The sequence below is a fragment of the Podarcis raffonei genome, chromosome 11, assembly GCF_027172205.1.
Source record: "Podarcis raffonei isolate rPodRaf1 chromosome 11, rPodRaf1.pri, whole genome shotgun sequence".
In the NCBI taxonomy this organism is placed as follows: domain Eukaryota; kingdom Metazoa; phylum Chordata; class Lepidosauria; order Squamata; family Lacertidae; genus Podarcis; species Podarcis raffonei.
Window position 1 is genome coordinate 28,372,381 of NC_070612.1, and position 23,188 is coordinate 28,395,568.

Sequence of the window (23,188 nt, forward strand, 5' to 3'; positions counted from 1 at the left end):
GAAGCGTTATATAATACAGGCTTAGTGTTTATTTTTCTAGCTCCTCTTTCCAACTTCAGAAAAGGCCTCTCTCTTCTACACCTGGATAGAAGCTTCAGAACATTGCCTTAGGCATGGGGCATGTTAGGAGTTCTTACAATCCATATGGATTATATGAGCTAACATACAGCTTTCAAATCAATTCCTTTAATCCTGACAACAGTTCTCTTATTAAAAATTCATGGTGATTTATTTTCCAACCTTCAACGTGCTGAGGGCTTTTCGTTTTGTAATTCAGAACTGTTCACAATGTAGAAAACATTCCTTATTCTTCCAAGTTTTCCTAATCAGATTCTTTTCTCTTTTAGCTTGAAATCTTAACTAACTTAGCAAATGAGGCCAACATTTCAACTCTTCTCAGAGAATTTCAGGTTTGTACATCATTCTTATTCTATGAAACATCACTTGAAGCATATGCTTAAGCTGATTCGAGATTTTTTGATTCGAGATTTTTCCATTAGAAAAACAGCTTCCTTTCTTTTATTTTAAAGGTTTTGAAACTTTATCTAGTGATGCCTGCCCAACTGTGCAGTGGTTTTCCAGTTGTGTAATGGGACTTCTTGCTTTTCTCAAACCTATAGCCCCCACGTGCACCCCAGATCTGTTATGGAAGGTCGTCCAACCCTCTGACGTATACTTTGAAAGTGCATGGGAGGTTACAGGGGCTGGGGGCGGGTAGTAAGGGGAAGTCCACTTGTGATCGTGAATATCACCCATAGAACACAAAATATGGTTTGTATTTTGTTGTAAATCAGCTTGATTCTGCTACAAGTTGCAGATGGGCAAAAGCTCCCTAGATACTAGTATTCTAGAAAGGAGTTGTCTTAAGTTATGATTATATTTTTTGATTGACTCACATTGCTCTTGACCCAAGATAGGTTGTTTCAGAACATACTGGTATATAATATTTATATTTGGAACATCTGTGGTGTTCCAAAGAACCCATTTTTCGCATCTTCACATGCAGCAATTGTTTCACTATCGCCATTTGTTTGTTTGTTTGTTTGTTTGTTTGTTCTTAGTTGGATTCAGCAAGTTAAATGAATTGAAATATTTCTGAGAACTATTCATGAACCATGATGTTCTTGCACTCAAACTAATCACTGGCTTTGAGTTGCTACCCACTACTAATATACATGGTGGCTGAATTCCTTCTGGCATTGGGTAACTAAAGATAGCCTGTTGCCCTATTTCTATATCACTCACATTTGCTAATTAAAAAAACTGAAGGTAGCTTCCAAAGGGAAGGATAGGTTTGTTAAAGATTTTAACTGATGAGACCAATGTGTTGAAGACTGAAATTCCTATTTTCTTCAGACCTACGTGAAAAGCCAAGATAAACAATTTGCTGCAGCTACAATTCAGGCAATAGGCAGGTGTGCAACCAACATCTCGGAAGTGACTGACACATGTCTTAACGGCCTAGTGTGTTTGCTGTCTAACAGGGATGGTAAGTTAATTGTTCTATTTTGTATTTTGAGTGACTGGCAGCTTGTATTTTCTGGTAGTATTCCCAGATAGAACCAGATAAAAACAGTATAGTGTTTGTCTTAAATGACATGTTCTGAATAAACCATGGCATTGTTTATAGTTCCTGTTTGTGGTTCTTTAAAATTATTTCCTTTTTTAATTATTAGCATGGGTTGCTGTCAGTATACAGTTGATACTGATATCTGAAATATTTTAAGGTACTATAATTAAAATTTGTAGAATGTTGTCTTCATCCAGAGCATTGTGATGTTTTTTCCCCAGTTGCATTAAAGTGGCTGTACTGCAGAGGGTGCTACAAGCAGGGAAATGTGGGGTTTTTACGTTTGTAAGGGGCTAAATAAGATAGCATATCAAACAGTTTAGGACTGCCGCCAACAAAGCTGTCCATGCTTCATCGTTTATTTTCTTCTATATTAATATACAAAAGAGGGGAAATTCAAACAGGCATAAAAGCTAAGCCAGTACTGTGTAATTATTTCTCAAAAAACAACATTAAATCTTATAGAAGGAAAAACATAAGGAAATCAGGTCTGCTTATAATCTCATGAGGTGCCAAAATAAATCCCTGGTACCCATTTTTTGCCTTCACCACTACTTTGCATGTGGAATGTCATCAGTATATTCACCTGGATTGATAGGTGCTTGGCTTTACTTGGAAGTCAATCCACATATTTATTTGTTTGTATGCATATAGTTAAACATTTGAATCTAGCATATAGTTCAGGCAAAACTAAAAATTCCATTGTGAGTTTATATCGGGTGTCACTTTTCCCTTGACATGCAGTTTCTGGAGGGGCAGATTTGAAAACGGAGAAAAGAAATAAGTGTTTAACCGTGCCCCCACCAGCTGCTTCCCTCCTGCAACTCTATTACAACTATTGGTCTGGAATCAAAGTTGTAGGAAAGCATCTTGGATGGGAGTTGCCACGGAAAAGCAAAGGGCAGGACTAGGATTAAGCATCTCCCCCCATTCTTTCAGGAAAACCATTGCCTCCTGATGATGCATTGCAAAGGAGCAGTGTTGGCTAAGTTCCAACATAGGTTGGAACAGTTCTTCACCTTCCATACCAGAATTTTAACAAATGATTTGTTTCTCTTCCTGACCAGTAGTATTCAAGTTTAAGCAATTATTACCTGCTTAATTTACTTCATGGAATGCTGTGGCCAGTGGAGTGGGTACATCTCTTGTCAGCTGACACAGGCAGGAGCAAAGCTTTTATCTGTGAGAAGTAGGCCCGGCTTCCTCAGTTTTTTTCCTACCTGACGCGGCAGAACGTTCCTCCTCAGCTCTACTGACTAGCTAAGTTTATTGGTTATTAGTTTTCTGGTTTTTTTCCTTGGCCTTATTTTTCTACTAGTTCTTCCCTTCTATTCCTTGGGATTTCATTTCCCCCCTCCTTTTTTTTTAAGGAACTTACAACCCTTTTCTTTGTTCCTTCCTTTAAGGCATTTTATTCTTCTTGTTTGTTTTTGTGCCCTTACTTGGTTGTCTCTGTTCCGCTGTTGCAGTGCATGGCAGCTGCCCAGCTGCCCACTTTGTCTGTTGCCACCTCCTTTCGATTTCAACGCACTGCCGCAGCATTTCTTTTTTTCTAATGTTTTCTTTCAGACGTTATTTTTTCCCCGCCACAAAATTTCTGGGATCACATTTATTTCCTTTGTTATTTGTGTAGGTGTGCAGCTGCCTTTTATTAATCGTGTGTGTGTGTGTGTGTTCCATGGTCCTACTTCTGCGCTCCGGGTCTGTGGTGCAGCAGAGGGAGAGGGGTATTTACACCATTCGCAGTATTGCCTCCTGGTCCACTTCGTTTGGTGATGCAGTGCTTGCCTGTTACCAATACAACCTCCAGAGTTAACCTCCTCCAGTTCGCTTAAGTGACATGGAGAGAGTATGTATGGAGCTTGACTGAGTCACGCTGCCCTCCCCCATAGTCTGCCGTAGCGGCATTGGAGGTCTGAGGCTGGCTAATTCCTCCCGGTTCACCTTAAAAGTGACGACGGAGTGGTCCACGATTCAGCATAACGAGTTGTGTGCCTGTCTGGCTTCCACTGCTATCAATATTGTGAGAGTATGTATCCATCTTGTCCTCCACTAAGGAGCCCTCTCAAGGTGTGACTGAACCACCTCCAAAGAAAACCAAGCAAAAACGTAAACACTTCTTACCTTCCAAGGTTGGAGGACACAACAAGCCTGGGCCCCCATTTCATAGAAAACGCCCTTCCCCTACGCCTATTCCTCAATCTCAGGACTCCACTACAGTGCAGTCCCCCTTACCTAAAAGCAATGTTGGCCATGTGAATGCTAATCATTTGCTACCACCTACTGGTGAAAGACATCTTAACATCAGCTTATCTGACTCTCAGTCAGAATTTTTAGGATTTTCCAAGGATAATGGTCAAGGGGTGCAAAACCCTCAATCTACCAATCCAGCACCATTAATTGAGCAGTTGAAAGAAGCACTTATTGCTTCACTATCATCTGATCTCCAATTACAAATTCCCACCAAGGGACCAGCCTTACTAAAGACAGATTCCTTTCCCCAGCAAGTGGGAACTAATGTAGGGGAATCCTCTCCTAACCCCTTTACACTAGTGGGCAGTGATGGAAATGATGGTTATGTCTCTTCATCCTCCCCTACTTCCTTATGGAAACAGAAATGGGTGATGAAAGGAGTGGTGCATCAGTGCAGGATGAGCCTCTCTCTGTATGTTTGTGCTCCCATTCTAAAACATAAAATTATGCATGCTTTTGGATTATCATCCTTGACTCCAAAGCCAGATAGCGATATATCCCTACCAACTGATAGTCGCACCTCTTCTAATTCCAATTTGGTGCTGTCAGTGTTAAAGGCCATTGCAAAGTCAGAACTGGATTCTTCCATGCATTCTAAGTAAAATGCCACCTTAGCAGATAAATTAAATACCTTAGACCCAAAATTTATGGCCTATATTAAAACTTTGGTAGACAGACCAATTTTGAATCTTTGCTCACGCCATTTGGTTCCCTGTGAAGGAGATGCCCAACTTCATGATATCATGGATAGGAGACTTGAGTTTGCTCTTGGCAAAATCCATGATGCAGCAGTCCTGTCTATGAGGGCCTCCTGCACAGCAACATCTTGTGCCCAAGGCTGTATTGTGCGGCTTGAGGATCTGATATAAAATCCCCCCCCCCAAGATTCTGCCTAACAATACCAAACTTTCTCTAAACTCTTGAAAGCTCAGTCCTTTATGGCAGATGCCACTATGGACTCTATGCATTTTGCAGCTACAGCAATGTCATCCCAAGTAACAACTAGAGACACTCTTTGGTTAAAAAATTGGAATGTTGATACAGCATCTAAAGGGAATCTTTCCACCGTTCCCTTCTTGGGCAGTCAGCTTTTTGGAAACGGGGCACTAAAAGATGTCCTGATAGAATCAAGGGGAATTCTTATTAGTCAAAGGCAGGATAGAAGGCCAAGAAGACGCTTTTCCCCTTTCACAACTCTGATTATCATGGATGTGAGCCTCCAGCATTGGAGAGCCTACTGCTGGAACCAATTCATCCAAGGTCTCTGGATGGATCTAGAAAAATCTCACTCCCATCAACTGGCTGGAACTGCGGGTGGCCAGACTATCAATCATTCACTTTGCTTGGCAGTTCTGTCCACACCATGTCCTGATACGGACCGACAATTCCGTGGCGAAATCCTGTATCACCCGTCAAGGTGGCACTCGATCTGTCACTCTTCAGACGGAAGCCGCTTGTCTCTTTAACTGGGATGAATGCCATCTGCTGTCCCTATCAGTGGAACAGATTGCCGGAGATGACAACTATCAGGCGGATTGGTTGAGCTGCAAACTTCTGGACCCTGGAGAGTGGAGTTCTCTGGGGTCTGTTCCAAGTGGATCTATTTGCGAGCAAAGCCAGTCCTCAACTGGCATGTTATTATTCAAGGTTCCAGGACCCTCAAGCAGAAGCATGGGATGCCCTAACCGCCCCGTAGCCTCAAGGCCAGCTCTAAGCCTTTCCCCCTCAATCAGTTCTTCCTTGAGTTCTTCACAAAATCAGATGGGAAAAGGCTTGAGTGGTGCTTCTAACCCCCTTCTGGCCCCAAAGACCGTGGTTGTTGGAGCTTCAAACTCTGTCAGTGGCTCCGCCCTTCCATCTTTCAGTATCACCCACCCTATTGCAGCAGGGACCACTTCTCCATCCGGACCCTCAATGTAAACTTTGAGAGCTGTGCATACGTCCAAGGAATACCACACCTTTTCCTTCGGATATTTTGGGCTAGGGCAAAAGGTGGGAAGAACCAACTCCTTTTGGACATGAAATCTGGAAAGCACCTTCAGAAGGAATGAAGGAAAAGGTGTGGTAGTCCTTGGATGTCCGCACAGCTCTCAAAGTTTACATTCACGGAATGAAACCCTTCCAGAAGACAGATTCCTTATTTGTATCCTTTCATCCTTCTACCTAAGGGGCCAAGGTCACTAGTACAGCCTTAGTGAGGTGGATTAGGGCCTGTATTTTCCTGGCGTACGATTCCCTCAATTTGCCCCAGGCAACACAGGTATTGGCTCATTCAACCAGGTCTGCCGCCACCTGATCTGCTGCTTTCTTGGCCAATGCTTCCTTGCTGGATATTTGTAAAGTGGCCATTTGGTCATCTTTTAGTACTTTTTCCAAACATTACACATTGAACCAATCATCCTCAGCTGATGTGGCCTTTAGTCATACTGTCCTCCACCAAGTTCTATAGTTGGTGCATCTGCAGAGCTGGGACCCGCCCATATTTTTCTCCACTGTGGCATGTCCCACTCAATTGGCTGCGGCATTCCAGGAAGTAAATAAAACAATTGGTCTTACCTGAATTGGAGATTTAAGACTGGAATGCCATAGACCATGGACCCCGCCCTAGGCTGCTCTGGATGCGCTTTCTCTATGTTTAGTCTTTCAATTCTGTGTCTCTCCCCCCCCCCCCATTCACTTTTCTTCCTGAGCCGGGAAGGCAGAAGTAGGCAGATAGGATTGGTTTTTGTTTCATTGGCTCTGTCAGTGCCTGGCTGAGGAAGCCAGGCCTACTTACAGATTTTTGCTCCTGTCTGTGTCAGCTGACAAGAGATGTACCCACTCCATTATCTACAGCGTTCCAGTCTTAAATTTCCACTTCAGGTAAGACCAATTGTTTTTTCTCTTTCTCTGGAAAATAAAAAAGATAGTGCCTAAAGGGTTATAATCTGCAAACAAATAATATAGGATAAATTTTATTCCTGGCATATGATACCTTCAGTAGCTTTAAAGTGTGTTCTAAAAGAAGACAGAAAGAAATTTCAATGTTCTATTAGTAATGTCTGATGGAATGAGCTCATTTGGGTATTTGATGACTGCAGTCCACGAAGCAAAACCTTTCTGGAAATGGAGCTGATGAGAGTTGGATTTCAGCAACATCTGGAGGGTCAGTGGTTCCCCATCCCTGAAGTAAAGAATACAAATGATAGACTTTGAGAACATTGGGCATTATTAACTGATGCTTGCTAGAAAGCAGTGTAAAAGCTTAGATGATTAGTAGTTAGGACATCATGCATAAGCCATGGATTCATGGATACAAGAATATGCCACAGCAAGACTTCTGCAAGACATTCCCTCCCAATATTCCTGTCCCCTCCCCCTCTGGTTCAGCTATAAGGAGGAGTTCAGAAGCTCTTGCTTCTGGTTTAGATTAACTGCAGCTGTGGAGTCCAACCTGACAGACTGTGCTTAATCTTAAATATGATTTGGTTGAAATATGGCTTGCCTGTGATTAGTAACTTAAAACCATAGGTTATGAAGCTGGCTTGTGTAAACAACAACAGTTAACATTAACTATACTTTAGTGTTCAGGCAGTTTGTTAAACTGTTAATGGAAATCATAAGCAGAAGCTTCCATACGTAGCTGTGTCAGTGTGTGCAAACCCACGGTTCACTGTGGCTTGTTCTCGTCACACTTAAATGTGGTTTAGTGGAAGGAAGATTGAATAAAATGTCTTGCTTTTCCTATTAGGCTGCAGCAAGAACATAGTACATTTGGTCAGGTTTGCCCTTTTCTTTTCAGTGTAATTCCTGGCTAAGAATTGGCATTAATGTGATTGATTTACTAGTTTTTATAAACGTATGTTAGTTCAATCAAGCTTTGAATATTCCTTGTTCAATAAAGTACTTTGTTGCATAACATCCCTGTAAATCTTTGAACTACCACCTTTATTTAGCTCTATTATTTCAAATATCCTGAGCATCATCAGTATACTCTAAATGGCATGTGTGCTTTATTTTTTAGAACCAGGGAAAAGGATATTACACAATTAGATGCTAAATTGATGAAAACAATTTTCAGAACATTGCTTACCTAAATCAATATGACTTGGTTTCGAAACATATTTGCAGTTTTTCAGGCAATTACAAAGCTAAGATTATGGCTATTGCTTTGTATGTTTCTCAAGATCTGTTTTATCAGAGCTTCACATATAGCAAAGATACAAATAGTAAAACACACATAGCTCTAGAAAATAAGATTTTAAAGATTTTGAATACCAAGCCTCTTCTCTTTATGGTTTTATTTTACTTGACAGACATCTGTTAAAATTTGGAAAGTGATCTGCATCTGACACACACAAAATTATTGTATTGATTTTACAAAGTATATTTTCAAAACATCTAAATACTTTAATGATTTAATTGTGTTAAACGATATTGATTTTATGTGAATATTTTCCTCTTTTAAAATTATTATTGTCTTTGTCTTTACCAGAAATAGTAGTTGCTGAAAGTGTTGTTGTAATTAAGAAACTGCTGCAGACACAGCCAGCACACCATGGCGAAATAATAAAGCGCATGGCCAAGCTCTTGGACAGTATTACCGTGAGTATTTATTCCATTCTGCCTCTTAGTTACCCAAAGTAACTAGGGAATCAAGAATTGATAGAGAAATATTGGGATGTAGTGTGTGGGTGCAAAGTGTGTCTTGACTATATTTGTGGATATGTTTGTGGAGTAAAGCCTTAAATCACCATTTTTAATACAAGTAAAGAATTTTAAAAGTGTGTGTGTGTGTGTGTGTGTGTGTGTGTAAATTTAAGCTAGTTTCTTATGCCATAATAGCATCACCATAGTTCAGATCTGTTTGGTTAAGTCATAGTAGCCACATTCTGGGTGGTAGTTGTAGGGTTAGAATCTGCTGGGTGTAAACTAAGGTTACCAGGTTTTTTTCAATGAATCCAGGGACACTTTTCAACTTCAATTGATTTTGTATGGGGACTGATTTGTAAATCCGGGGACTGTCCCCAGGAAACGGGGACGTCTGGTAACCTTAGTATAAACTACACTATTGTGTGGAAGAATCACATTAAATTTAATCCAGGAAATCTTCCAGTTTTATCAAACCAAAGCAAGATTACCAGGTAGGATGATTCAGTTGTTTAAGACTTGAACATTAAAAACAGACTCTGTTTATAGTAGGAAAAATGTATACCTGAGGGTATTAAGTTAATTCCAGTTTTTTACCTGAGATCCTGTGGGGTCGCTACCATCTCTCAGCTAAAATATGAAGTATATTGGATGTTTTATGTGATAAACTTTAGACTTGAAAAATCAAAATTATATTGTGTGTTATCCAGAGGTGTGTATCATAAATAAGATGAGCTTTTGAAGCACCACAGCTTTCAAATGGAACTGCTTACAGAATGATTTATAAAATCTTTCTAGATGTCTGTCTTGTAACTGCTCTAAAAAACCAAGGCCTCGTTGTTTTTGTTTGTTTTTGCAGACAAGTTAATGGGTTCAAATGGTAGCAAAAGCTGCTTTCTGACATAAAGGTTTGAAAAGTGCACTTAACCACTTGCTCATGCTATGTGGAATAAAATATCAGGCAATGCAATTTACAATCCTGTTCGGCCTTTGAGGATAATGCAGTGCAGAGCTATATAATGAATCCATTATTTCCTGTGTTCTTATAAGTTCAAGGTTCCCACTTATACAACACTGGAAAAGACAATGAAGGCCTTGACATATCTTCTTATCTGCTTGTGAACTTCTTAATGAGGGTTGACTAACATTTGGCCACACAAGTATCACTGAACTACAGCTCCTGAATTTCTGACCATTGGCCATGCTGGCTGGAGCTAATTGGAGTCTTGAGTCCAACAACATCTGCTGGGCCACAGGTTAATCACCTTTATATAAAATGTGATGACAGAAGGATTCCAAGATTATATGCAAACATTTACATGTTAAAGGGATTGGGCACAATGAAATCTGGAAATGTTACATGATATCGACATTATCAAAATAGTCAGATATGTTTATCAGTTCTGTATATATCTTCTATTATAATGACCTACACGGCCATAGATTTGACAGATAGCCTTTGTTGTGCAAAATTCTTAGGGAGTGTAACTTCAGATAATCTAATAAGTCTAAAGTCAGCCGCATTAAATTCAGTGGGACTTACTCCCAGGTAAGTGTGGATAGGATTGTAGCCTCAGTCCAGATCCATCCCTTAATGTTTACATAGTGACTGTGTAGCCTAGGCCAAATGAAAAAACTCTTTCATAAAGCTGCATTTTCTTGCTACATTAGGAGGTGTTCATATAAATATATTTGTATAAATGAATATATGAAGCTTTATGTTCTTAATGATTTCTGCACAGTCTCATATACAATTAAAGCCTGTGAAGAACATATCTCTGAAACCTTCTGCAGCCCTAACTAAGGAGTGTATGCACTTGTGAGAATAGATGGATATATGGTCATATCTGTCAGGGTTCTTATTATGTTCCTTCCCTTGACTAGAGACTTCTGTCTTTAGTATAAACTGTGGCCATGTGTAACATCTGGTACTACTGTAACATTTAAACACAAGTGGATAATAGAGATTTCTTTAGATAATTTATCATAACTGAAAACTGAAGTTACCCATATATTCTTATTTAGAAGTATCTGTCAGTTCTGCAGGCAGCTTGAACTTCTCCTATACTTGAAAATTTAATGTACCACTCAATTACTATTCTTTAGTCCAATTTAAAATAATAGTTTGGGAGTAAGGTCTTAATGCAGCGTAACCTTTGGAACGTTAGAAATAACCCCTTTCCCACTGTATACTAATGACATCAGTCTTAACCACATTTCATTCAGCAAATGTACTCAAGCATTTAAAACTTTTCTTGCATAATAGATGTTCAGTGCATCTTTTCACTTTGTCACTGGAAGTTTCAAAATTAAAATGCTGTTGTCATAGAATTGTACTTTATATTCTGAATTAGACTAATAATTCAGTTTTTCCATAATGCTTTGTTGGGATCTAGTTTAAGTAGAATGCATTAGGGTCTTTAGTTATGGACATTTTCATCTGTGCAGCTGTATGAAGTATAGAATGAAATACCATAGGGTATCTGTCTGTATTGTAATGGGATGTCATGCGTATAGTAACCAAGCACATTATGTGAAGTAAAGAGGTGGTTCCTTTCTAGAACAAGAAGCTTAGGTTATTACTGGTCAAGTAGGGAACTCCATGACAAAAGACACTTTGAGAGCACAAAGTAAGTCAAGATTAGTGAACCTGTGGAAATAATCAATTGGTATCTGGTTTTCTGAATCATCTTGGGACATCCTTAGAGAAATGAAACAAAGGCTGGTGCTTATTAGGCTTTATTGGACAGGATAATTATGCCAGTAACTGTTTAAGTAGTTCATCCCTTACCTTCAAGAGGATGTTCTTTGTAAGATTTTACCAGGGGAGCTGCTGACTTTTTCTAGAGCATGTTAGACTCATTAGCCCTCCTTCCTAGCTGGGAGGGTGAAAGGTAGTCCTAATGAGATGTATAGCTCAGAATGTTTTCTAGTGACAATATCTCTAAAGAAGTCTTGCTTGTTGCCATTCATACAATTTTAAAAATTATTCTTTCTTTATATACTGCTGCATTTAAAAAAATCTATCACAGCAGTTTACAGCAATATAAAAATAAAAAATCATACACTAACGTAATAAAAAGTTAAAAGCAAGTTGAAAATAAAAATAAATTAAAAACAAACATTAATAGTCCATTGTGGGGGATGTACTCTTAATTGCTTGCGTAGACATGGAGGACCCAAAAAAGTTTTCAGCAGGTGTTGACACCGAAGGCGCCTTCTGAATCTCTTTTTGCAGGGTGTTTCACAGGACTGGGCCAGTGAAACTTAAAGGCCCAATTTCTAATCTTTGTTGTTATTGTGTAGTTGTTTTGTCGTGTCTGACTCTTCGTGACCCCATGGACCATAGCACGCCGGGCACTCCTTTCTTCCACTGCCTCCCGCAGTTTGGTCAAACTCATGCTGGTAGCTTCGAGAACACTATCCAACCATCTCGCCCTCTGTCGTCCCCTTCTCCTTGTGCCCTCCATCTTTCCCAACATCAGGGTCTTTTCCATGGAGTCTTCTCTTCTCATGAGATGGCCAAAGTATTGGAGCCTCAGCTTCAGGATCTGTTCTTCCAGTGAGCACTCAGGGCTGATTTCCTTCAGAATGGATAGGTTTGATCTTCTTGCAGTCCATGGGACTCTCAAGAGTCTCCTCCAGCACCATAATTCAAAAGCATCAATTCTTCGGCGATCAGCCTTCTTTATGGTCCAGCTCTCACTTCCTTACATCACTACTGGGAAAACCATAGCTTTAACTATACGGACCTTTGTTGGCAAGGTGATGTCTCTGCTTTTTAAGATGCTTTCTAGGTTTGCCATCGCCTTTCTCCCAAGGAGCAGGCGTCTTTTAATTTCGTGACTGCTGTCACCATCTGCAGTGATCATGGAGCCCAAGAAAGTAAAATCTCTCACTGCCTATATTTCTTCCCCTTCTATTTGCCAGGAGGTGATGGGCCCAGTGGCCATGATCTTAGTTTTTTTGATGTTGAGCTTCAGACCATATTTTGCGCTCTCCTCTTTCACCCTTATTAAAAGGTTCTTTAATTCCTCCTCACTTTCTGCCATCAGGGTTGTGTCATCTGCATATTTGAGATTGTTGATATTTCTTCTGGCACTCTTAATTCCGGCTTGGGATTCATCCAGCCCAGCCTTTCGCATGATGAATTCTGCATATAAGTTAAATAAGCAGGGAGACAATATACAGCCATGTTGTACTCCTTTCCCAATTTTGAACCAATCAGTTGTTCCATATCCAGTTCTAACTGTAGCTTCTTGTCCCGCATAGAGATTTCTCAGGAAACAGATGAGGTGATCAGGCACTCCCATTTCTTTAAGAACTTGCGATAGTTTGCTGTGGTCAATACAGTCAAATGCTTTTGCGTAGTCAATAAAGCAGAAGTAGATGTCTTTCTGGAACTCTCTAGCTTTCTCCATAATCCAGCGCATGTTTGCAATTTGGTCTCTGGTTCCTCTGCCTCTTCTAAATCCAGCTTGCACTTCTGGGAGTTCTCGTTCCACATACTGCTTAAGCCTTCCTTGTAGAATTTTAAGCATAACCTTGCTAGCGTGTGAAATGAGTGCAATTGTGCGGTAGTTGGAGCATTCTTTGGCACTGCCCTTCTTTGGGATTGGGATGTAGACTGATCTTCTCCAGTCCTCTGGCCACTGCTGAGTTTTCCAAACTTGCTGGCATATTGAGTGTAGTACCTTAACAGCATCATCTTTTAAAATTTTAAATAGTTCAGCTGGAATATCATCACTTCCACACTTCCACTGGCCTTGTTATTTGCAGTGCTTTCTAAGGCCCATTTGACTTCACTCTCCAGGATGTCTGGCTGAAGGTCAGCAACCACACTACCTGGGGTGTACGAGACATCCATATCTTTCTGGTATAATTCCTCTGTGTATTCTTGCCACCTCTTCTTGATGTCTTCTGCTTCTGTTAGCTCCTTACCACTTTTGTCCTTTATTATGGTAATCTTTGTATGAAATGTTCCTTTCATATCTCCAATTTTCTTGAGCAGATCTCTGGTTTTCCCCTTTCTATTGTTTTCCTCTATTTCTTTGCATTGCTCATTTAAGAAGGCCTTCTTGTCTCTCCTTGCTATTTTTTGGAAATCTGCATTCAGTTTCCTGTATCTTTCACTATCTCCCTCACATTTTGCTTGCCTTCTCTCCCCCACTATTTGTAAGGCCTTGTTGGACAGCCACTTTGCTTTCTTGCATTTCCTTTTCATTGGGATGGTTTTCGTTGCTGCCTCCTGTATAATGTTACAAGCCTCCATCCATAGTTCTTCAGGCACTCTGTCCACCAAATCTAAATCCTTAAACCTGTTCCTCACTTCCACTGTGTATTCATAAGGGATTTGATTTAGATTGTATCTTACCGGCCCAGTGGTTTTTCCTACTTTCTTCAGTTTAAGCTTGAATTTTGCTATAAGAAGCTGATGATCTACATATACAATATTCTGGTTCCTGTTGTTCAGTTCAGCGAATGCAATATGACATGCACTGTCCTGGAGAAAACAACAGGTCCTGCTATAGTGCCAGAGAATATATAGGATGCCTTCTTTAAAAAAACCAAAAACTGTTTATGGTGCTCTTTGAGTAGTTAATGGACTTTAAATGGCCTTTCCCTTTCATAGCTATATACAGCACAAAACAGATCCCAGTGGTTTCTCTGGTAATGGTATTCCTCACTCTTCTGGAGCCTTAAGTTGAGGCTGACCTTGAAGACTGTTTAAAGGTTGTGGTTGATGCAGAATGCACCAGTACAGAAGCAAACTGGCTTGTATCTTGGCAAAAATGGACCAGAGGTTGTGGGTTGCAGGATATATCAGCATTCAGGGCTATTTTCCTGGAGCCTTAGACAATAATTCACAGCTGTGTTTTTCATTATAGCCTCCTAGATCAGACTCAGTTATAACCCAAACATGCATTTGGTTACCCATTTCTTAATTATTTGCTTTAAATTTGAATAGTAGTAGTGCTATTGTTGTAACCTAGCTTGGGTCCCAGTTTCACCAGTTGAAGATTATCATCCTAGATGACATAGGTCCCACAAACTTTAGAGAGCACATTCTGTATGACACTTAAGGTCACTTGAGAATATACATCTGTTCATCATGTTCATGGGGCAAGAGAATTCATAAATCATGAAAACCTTTCCACTAGAAGTAAACAGACAAATAGCGAAATGGGCATTTATGTTTAGTCTGATGACCAAGAGTTAAGGAAGCCTTTTTTCTTCCTCTTTTTTTCTTTTTAAAAAATACTGAGGTTTTTTACTTGAGAATAACTCAGGATATTAATGTAAGTTAAAATAGATCCAATGAACTAAAATAGTGGGCGAGCTACTGGACCTTTATGTGTTTTGAGTCATGCACAGGAATATATTAACTGTCCTACAACAACCAAGATTCAAAGATTCATGTAAATCAATATCTCCAAATAGTGTTGCCCTTGGGGCAAGGGAAAGATGAGATGTGGAAGACTGGAAAGGAGACCTTTTTTAGTTAGTTATTTCTTGATATATAGGTAATTTAAATTCAAGGGACCAATCCAGTTAGATCCTACTACACTGCAGCTCTTGAGCATTGGAATACTTCATTTTAAACTTACATGTGTTTTAAAATGCAGGTTACTATTTCACAGATGATTGCATGGATGTAAGATGTCAATAAAAGAATATTTGTGTGCATATTACTTCTAGTTTTGTATCTCTCTATCATGGTTAAGCCAGTCATATTTGTGTTATCAGTATATTCTAACATTTGTATACTAACTTTCTCTTGCTTCCATCCTCAGTTTCTCTGATAGATGACAAATAATTTAGTAGTAGTTACCTTATCAATCAAATAAATGGTTAGGTAGATTAGGAATGTAGTAGATAGCATTTTCTTTTGGTTAACTTGAACATGCCATCTCTGTTTTGAATTTGAGAAAAAGTGAGCTAGGAGGAGCCATAATAAATTATGCTAACATGCTTGAAATACATGCTACTTGGAACATAATTTTGAGGGTGAATTGACATCTATCCGTCTCACAAAAATTCGTTGGCCAGTTTTGCAAACAAGATCATAAAAGGTACTAGCTTTGCTCCACCCTTAAAAAAAATACTAGCCAGCTAAGAGCTTGCAGAGGAAGGATGGAGAAGTTCTTCATGCAGTAGCCTGTTGCTTTTCTTTGCTTCATGCACAAGACGGACAGAGCGCTCCATCCCTCTCCTGTCAGCCTGCTCACTCACCTTCATGTGATCTCTTTTGGACTGTGGTAACCAGACTAGTGCTTAAATATATGATGCCCATAGATCTTGTATTTGTGGTGATTCAGAACATGCACAATGTACATGATGAAGCCTTAATCATTTACTAAGAAGAATTAAAGTGAGTATCCCAAAGGTATGGCAAAGTAGCGTAAAAAAGCAGTTGCAGTTTCTAAAATATTACATCAATGGCATGACAACTTTGCCTCATAGTACGAACCATCCTAGTTAGCTTGTCCAGTAATAGCAATTTAATCACCATCTTGTGATCCTAGTTGGAAGGAAACCTGTAGCCCTCCAGGTACTGTTATGGATGATGGGAATTATAGTCCAAGCATTGGCCACTCTAGAAGGGGTTGATGGGAGTTGAAGCTCAACATTTCTGGATGGCAACAATGTTCAACTGGTCAAACTAAAGTACTGCTGCCCTCCTGTTGAGGAGTAATGTGAACATGATAAATGAAGCATCATTGTTATAGTAATGCCTCTTGTTATGTACTGTACTTCTTGTGAACGCTTCGGGTAATGAGCTTTGCTAACCCAGAAGTAGGTGCTCCTGGAAGTGAATGGAAGTCGTGCGCTAGAGGCAGGCACGCAGTGGGAGGCCCATTAGCGAAAGCGCGCCTCATGTTAAGAACGGTTTCAGGATAAGAACGGACCTCTGGAATGAATTAAGTTCGTAACTGGAGGTACCAGTGTACAGTGGTACCCCGGGTTACATATGCTTCAGGTTACAGACTCCGCTAACCCAGAAATAGTACCTCGGGTTAAGAAATTTGCTTCAGGATGAGAACAGAAATTGTGCTCTGGCGGCGCGGCGGCAGCAGGAGGCCCCATTAGCTAAAGTAGTGCTTCAGGTTAAGAACAGTTTCAGGTTAAGAACGGACCTCCGGAATGAATTAAGTACTTAACCCGAGGTACCACTGTACTGTTCTACTCTTTAGCTCTTTTTGTTAGCATTGGCAGCTGAGTTGGCAACAGAGCCAAGGTTTGATAAAAGAGTAATATAATTGGCATTGGACTATTTAGGAGGCTTGTGAAGAGCAGGTGTTGGAACATATCAAACACAAAAAAGTTACATTGTAAAGTGAGCATGTTAACATTTCCCAATATTTAGAATCTTGTTAGTAGCATGAAGATATTTTTTTTTATGCTGGGTGCCCAGTTACAATATGTTTTGCATATGGGTTTGGATACCAGAGTACAAAGTATTCACATGTCAGTTATGAACTGTATGTGTAAATTATTTTTCTCGTGGTACATATAGGTATGCATAACTCATTTTTTTTGGTTTTATATGTAACCAGCAAACAAATATAAATGCATGTGCCATTCATAATTGTCATATTATTGGAGGTTACCAGACTCACCCATTGAGTCTTTCATCCAACAGTTTCTGATGAACTAGGGCAGGAACTAGACAAGAATCTACTGAGAAGCCTCATGGTAGAGTGGCAGTGGTTTCCAATTCCCAGTTGTTTAACAATGGCAACAGCAAAAAGACTTCTGCTCCCAATAGCAAAATTATACTGTTAAAAACCTTGATCTCTAGTCATTCTTTTGTAAATCTGTACTTGTACATGCAGCGCCACCCCTCAAACCTACAGTAGGTAAAAATGGCTGTTCCCTCTGAACCACCATGTTGTGCCTGGCTTTCTGCCCCTCACCTTCCTTTGCCATGGTTTTACACCCAATCCAGTTCGTGGCTGTCAGGAGTCTGGTAAAATAACCCAAGTATTCTGCAAGCCTGAAGGCTTACCCGCTCCTGGGCTAGGATCTCTCTTGTGAAGTGAAGGCTTCTTAAAACTGAGTATTTGTTATTAAGGTCTTGTTTCTGTGCCTTATACTAGGTCTAAGTATGCATTTGATACTAATTTACCATTAGTTTGACTGTGATGGTTTTATTTCAAGTATCTTAATTTTTGCAACGTGGATAACATTGAGAAAATGCATTTCACAAATGCATAAATTATTGTGTGTTTATTCATTTTTTATTTTAAGGTTCCCGTGGCTAGGGCCAGCATTCTTTGGCTTACTGGAGAATACTGTGAACGAGTTCCAAAAATAGCCCCTGATGTTTTAAGAAAACTGGCCAAGAGCTTCACTGATGAAGATGACCTTGTGAAGCTGCAAATTTTAAATCTTGGAGCAAAATTATATTTAACCAACTCAAAGCAGGTAAGAATGAGAGAAAACTAAAACACAAGTCTGTTTAGACATATTTACTAACATTAACTAAAGAGGTGTCAAGCTTTAGAGTTACAGTATTCATATCCTTTTAATAACATTCTTCCTTTTCTTGGTTCAGAAATTCATCAGCATACCCAAGGTTAGTCATATAATAAAATGATTGAAGAGGAAAAGATGAATCCTAAAACTTGTCTAAAAGGCTAAAGATATTTCCAAAAGAATTACAACCTAGGAAACCTGTGTACATTTAGTGTACAACCTGTTTGACAGTTCAATGAAAAGATGCACCTTTAATCCAAAGACATACAGTTTCATACAACTTGGACATAATGCAGAACCCATAGATATTGGATTTATTCCAATATTGACTGAGCAGAAGACCACACCCTCCTCTCCACAGCAGTCTCTTGTATGGGCTCTGGTGCGGGCAACTGCAGGGGGAGTGACAAATTGCCCAAGATCAGGTGCAACTTTGGATTCTATCCTTCAGTACAAACTAATCAAACAGAACTCCATAACATTTTAAAATTACATGCCTCTGCCATTCAAATACTATAAATCTTCAGTTGAAATAAGATTTGAGAATCAATGAGAAGAGCTCTGCTAGATGACACCAAAGGTCCCATCTAGTCCAGCATCCTGTTTTTACAGTGGCTAACCAGACGCTTGTCGGAAACCCACAAGCAGGACATAAGCGCTCTCCTCACTTGTGCTTCACAGCAACTGGTTTTCAGAGACATATACTGCCTCTGATACTGGATATAGTAATGTTATCATGCATAGGAGCCATAAAGTCTCCATGGCAGCAGAAAAGTTCAGAATCTCAGCTTACAGTCATATACAAATAGGATTGTGGTTTATAAAATAGACAAGTAAATTTCAAACCGTGGGTTAGTTAAATATTGCCTATAAAGCAGGATTCCTGGTTCATATGTAACACCTAAAGTGAGATTTGTTGAAACCAAAATTAATCTCTCTCCCCTTCCCCCCCTGTTTTCAGTCATTATTTACCTTCATTGGTTCTTTCCCTAGTGCCCTTAGGTATGTATCAGATTTATTGGATCATCCCAGTTCTAGTATGATATGAGTGTGAAAAATGCATCTATCTGCTTTCCATACTGCATCCATAATTTCATCTCCAGAATGTCCCCCCCATTTAGCTTTTTTTCTAATCTAAATTAAACTAAGTAACCCAAACTCTTTAACCTTTAATCATAGAGGAGTTGCTGCAGTCCCTTGATCATTTTGGGTTTATCCAGCACCTTCAAGAACAAGGGCAAATGGCCAGCCAAATAGCCTTGTTCCTTCTGCTCCTCAAAATCCACCTTACCTTCAAGCAGGGAAGCAATTGTAGTTGGAGGAGGGCAAGCAATTACCAGTTTTGAGAACTGATTTTAGGCCACTCTTTTTATATCTGTTCCTTATGTTTGGGAGTTAACAGATAAACAGTGTTTAAAACTTACTGAATTATATCTGATCAACATTGTATGATTTTTATCTGCCTTTACAACAATTTCCTGCATTATTTTATCTCCAAGATCCATGAGTTCATTAGTGTCTTCTAGGAAGAAAGGTGCATGAGGCTAAATGTCCTCTACCATCCAACATAATACTGTAGTCAATACTCTGTATAGAAATATTTTTACAGGACTTAGAACTTCGTGTTTGGCTTTTTTGATTGGGCAGTGGTGTTTCAGCAATAATAAGTCTGCCAGATTTCCTTTTCACAAACTTAATGGGTCATATCCGAGTGTAACTGAGTTTCAGTTGACATTTTGAGATCTAACCATCACCTGTGAGGCCATTTAAGAAAAGGGCTGCCCTGCGAAATTTTGAGTGTTTCCATGTTTTGATCAGCATAACAAACACTATGTTTGTTCCAAATTTCTTCCTTCTGTTTCCAGCTGATCATTTTCCTTCTTTAGTAACTTTGCTACGCCCTTCTTTAGTCAGAGAGAAGTAGGCAGAAACTGGTCCTGACAGTGTCTGGCATCAGTAGCACTAAGAATCAGAACAGAATTGATGGGTTTGATCTGCTGTTTCAGCAATTTTCTGTTGGTTTCTCAGTGCTGGAAGCCCCTGAAATTTCCAACTTGCCTTAATATTCCATAATCAGTAGCAGCCACAATCATATGCCACTGGTTTCACTTAATGCAGTTTTGTAGTCAAAATAAATCATTCAAAACAACACTGAATTGCATTTCTAATGAAACAGTATATATTGAACTAAGGACTATTGGATATCTTCAAAGAAAGATAATTGTCCATTTTACAGTGTATACTACTTAACATTCTTCAGGCATAATTATAGAGCAACAAAATATTCAATTCTGCATCATGAGAAAATTCTTTCAAAGAGATTGTGCTTTTTCAATATAAATCTTGTTGAGAAAAGCATGCTTATATATCAGAGTTTAATTCTGTAAATTTGAAGGATGTGTCTTTTTATAAACTCAAATAAGATTTGCAGCTTTTCTTCAACTGAAGAATTAGAACATATGCATATTTTACTTTTAAGTGATACAGTGTTTTGATCTTTGTATCTATTGCATTTTTGTATACATTTATACAAAATGTATTCTGTGGACTATTTGTATAATGTTTCCAATTTTCTCTTACGCAGTTATTAAGGTTAACATGCATTGGGTAATTTTAATAATTAATATTCCTACACATCAAATTAGAGAGTCTGGTTATGCTATAAAAAGCTGTGATAATATAACCGGCTTTTACGTATATAAATAAATGACCGATATTACCAGAAGCTTTAAGCTGTGAGGGGGGAAAGGGAAGAAGTCTTTTATCCTGGTTTTTAGAGGGCATCAGCAGCTTGCTTTTATGAAAAAGTAACAGCTAAATGCACTGCAAATAATTTGCAGTAATCCAGTTCAGTGATTCATGTGTCTGCTTTAATGGGTCATAATTCAGAGTAAAGTAACTGAGTGCAGTCAGAGTGCAGACACTGCTTATGCCAGGGACAGTATCTCTTCATAAAACACACCTCAGCAGAAGCAGTTTGCCAGCCTCCTAATACCCTCTGATGTTTTGATGTCCTGCATATTTTTCCGATTAAGTTTTGAGTGCCATGTTTTTAGTTGTATTTCCACATTCATTATTCTCACGTAGGCCCTTCAGCGGGTTTGCCATATATGATTATTTTTTTAATGATGCCTTTCTTTCCACTTCAGCAGTTTAATAATCTAGCACATGGCTGCTTCTCAGTACTCAGCATTCACCTCCCCAATACAGAAGAGGACATGTGCGTTGGCTTCAAAATTCCATTTACTGCTTTAGAAATGCATATTCCCTATGGAACAACATTTGTTTGACATAACCATTCATTTTTATTACCTCTTTAAATATGTTTATCCAGAGTTATCAATAATCATAAATAACTTGTATTCTCTTCTTGCCCTGTTTTTCACAGACAAAATTGCTTACCCAGTACATATTAAATCTCGGCAAGTATGATCAAAGCTACGACATCAGAGACCGTACAAGATTTATTAGGCAGCTCATTGTTCCAAATGAGAAGAGTGGAGCTTTAAGCAAATATGCCAAAAAAATATTTCTGGCACAGAAGCCTGCCCCAGTGCTTGAATCTCCTTTTAAAGGTTTGTCAGTCAAATTTTCTACCAAATCTTATTTGCAGATCTGTATTCTTAAGTCACCAAAACAAATTTTGCTAAATAGTCTGCTTACAATTTGTAAATGAGCAACATGATTTTAGTTTCACATTTTTTTAAGGGAGAGTGGTCAACTCTAAATTCTTTCTTATTCTGACATTTAATGGTATCTGGTAATCCAAAATAATTTAAAAACTTAATTTGTAATGTCTATATTTTACCTTTTCTTAATAATAAAAACTGCTATGTTTGTAGTAAACATAGTCAGTGTAGAAAGGTCTTTGGCCATTCACAAAACTTTGAACTTCTAGAGTGGCTTTTTTATTATTATTGAGAAGCATCAAACTAAAGTTACTTCCAGATTAAGTTTGTGTTTGGTATATTAGGATTACTGGTATTTTTGGCTCCTAAGCCATTTTATGGACTAAGCTGCTGTGACTTACACCCTCCTTTTCTCCCTGTTCTATTTAAAATAATCCTGTGGCCCTGGTTAGTAATTTTATTATGTACATTATCTGTTTTCTTAAAAAATTCATACTTTGGTATTTTAATCCTGCTTTAAACTCTGAAAGCAGCACTCCTTGCAAAGAAAAAACTATTAAAATTCTGGATGTGTTTGTGCCAAGACATGTATATGGATTATTTAACTGTGCTGTCATTCTTAATATTCACAGTAAAGTAATTTTTAGAGAAGCTACATTTCAGAGCAACACCTCTAAACACACTGACTGATTAGCTTTTTTATTGACCATTATGGGTGAGATTATTGTAATCTATGGACTGGAATCAGTTTTTTGACCTATGAAGAGCTTCCTAGTTTATATTTATTCCATGACATTTGAGGTAATGTAACGCCAATTACCTTTAGTCCTGATTAAGATTGCTCTTTGTGATATAGAGCTCATGTCAGTATATTTTTCACCTCTTTCCCTCCCCCACCCCCAACAGATAGGGAGCACTTCCAGCTTGGTACTTTGTCTCATACTCTGAACATGAAAGCCAATGGCTATATGGAGTTGTCTAATTGGCCAGAGGTTGCACCTGACCCTTCAGTGAGAAACGTAGAAGTAATTGAGCCGGTATGTTGACTTTTCAAAATAATATTGTTGTTTTGGGAGCTTGGAATTATGCAAGTGTGTTTAGGAACAGGGGGGTTACTTTACTTACCAAGACTTCCAATTGGGTTTCAATAAACTTATTGTAAAATGTCCTTTCAGCTGCTGTTGGCTACTTTGAAACCCTTCATATTCCTCTGCTGTATCTTCTTTGTATATATTTTCTTTCCGTCACTCTGTTTCCAGCTTTGCTTGCTGGTATATGAGTCCTACCAGTAATTAATTCAGCCTTCCAAGTTTAATCTGAATATCATGTGGTTTACTAGGATTTGCAAACTTCAAGAGATTTAATATCTGTTCTTGGATAATGCAAACTGCTAACGTATATTCGCCTTTCAACACCACCCAAATGGTCTAAAATAGGTACTTGAATTGGGGCTATTGCTTAGAGATGGCTGCCCACAGCACATCTTGATGACTGAAGAGAAGTTGTGCAACCTAGTTGATTGAGTCTAGGTAGATACTGAACCTTTTAGCAGGTTTTCTTCTTTTTATTTTTATTTGGTTGGCATAAGAAAGTTTCCTTCCTCCATATCAGGATAAAAATGTTCTGC

At 38.9% G+C, this 23,188-nt stretch overlaps 1 protein-coding gene across 3 annotated transcripts in view; it reads left to right on the plus strand.

Moving 5' to 3' along the window:
- AP3B1 (adaptor related protein complex 3 subunit beta 1) overlaps nucleotides 1-23,188 on the plus strand; it is a 141,305-nt gene that overhangs the window by 55,767 nt on the left and 62,350 nt on the right. For all 3 annotated transcript variants that reach the window (XM_053409083.1, XM_053409084.1, XM_053409082.1), the window contains exons 12-17: nucleotides 348-410; nucleotides 1,357-1,489; nucleotides 8,298-8,407; nucleotides 17,705-17,881; nucleotides 21,321-21,507; nucleotides 22,468-22,598. In XM_053409083.1, the coding sequence (XP_053265058.1) occupies nucleotides 348-410; nucleotides 1,357-1,489; nucleotides 8,298-8,407; nucleotides 17,705-17,881; nucleotides 21,321-21,507; nucleotides 22,468-22,598 (801 nt within the window). The remainder of the gene's footprint in view (nucleotides 1-347; nucleotides 411-1,356; nucleotides 1,490-8,297; nucleotides 8,408-17,704; nucleotides 17,882-21,320; nucleotides 21,508-22,467; nucleotides 22,599-23,188) is intronic.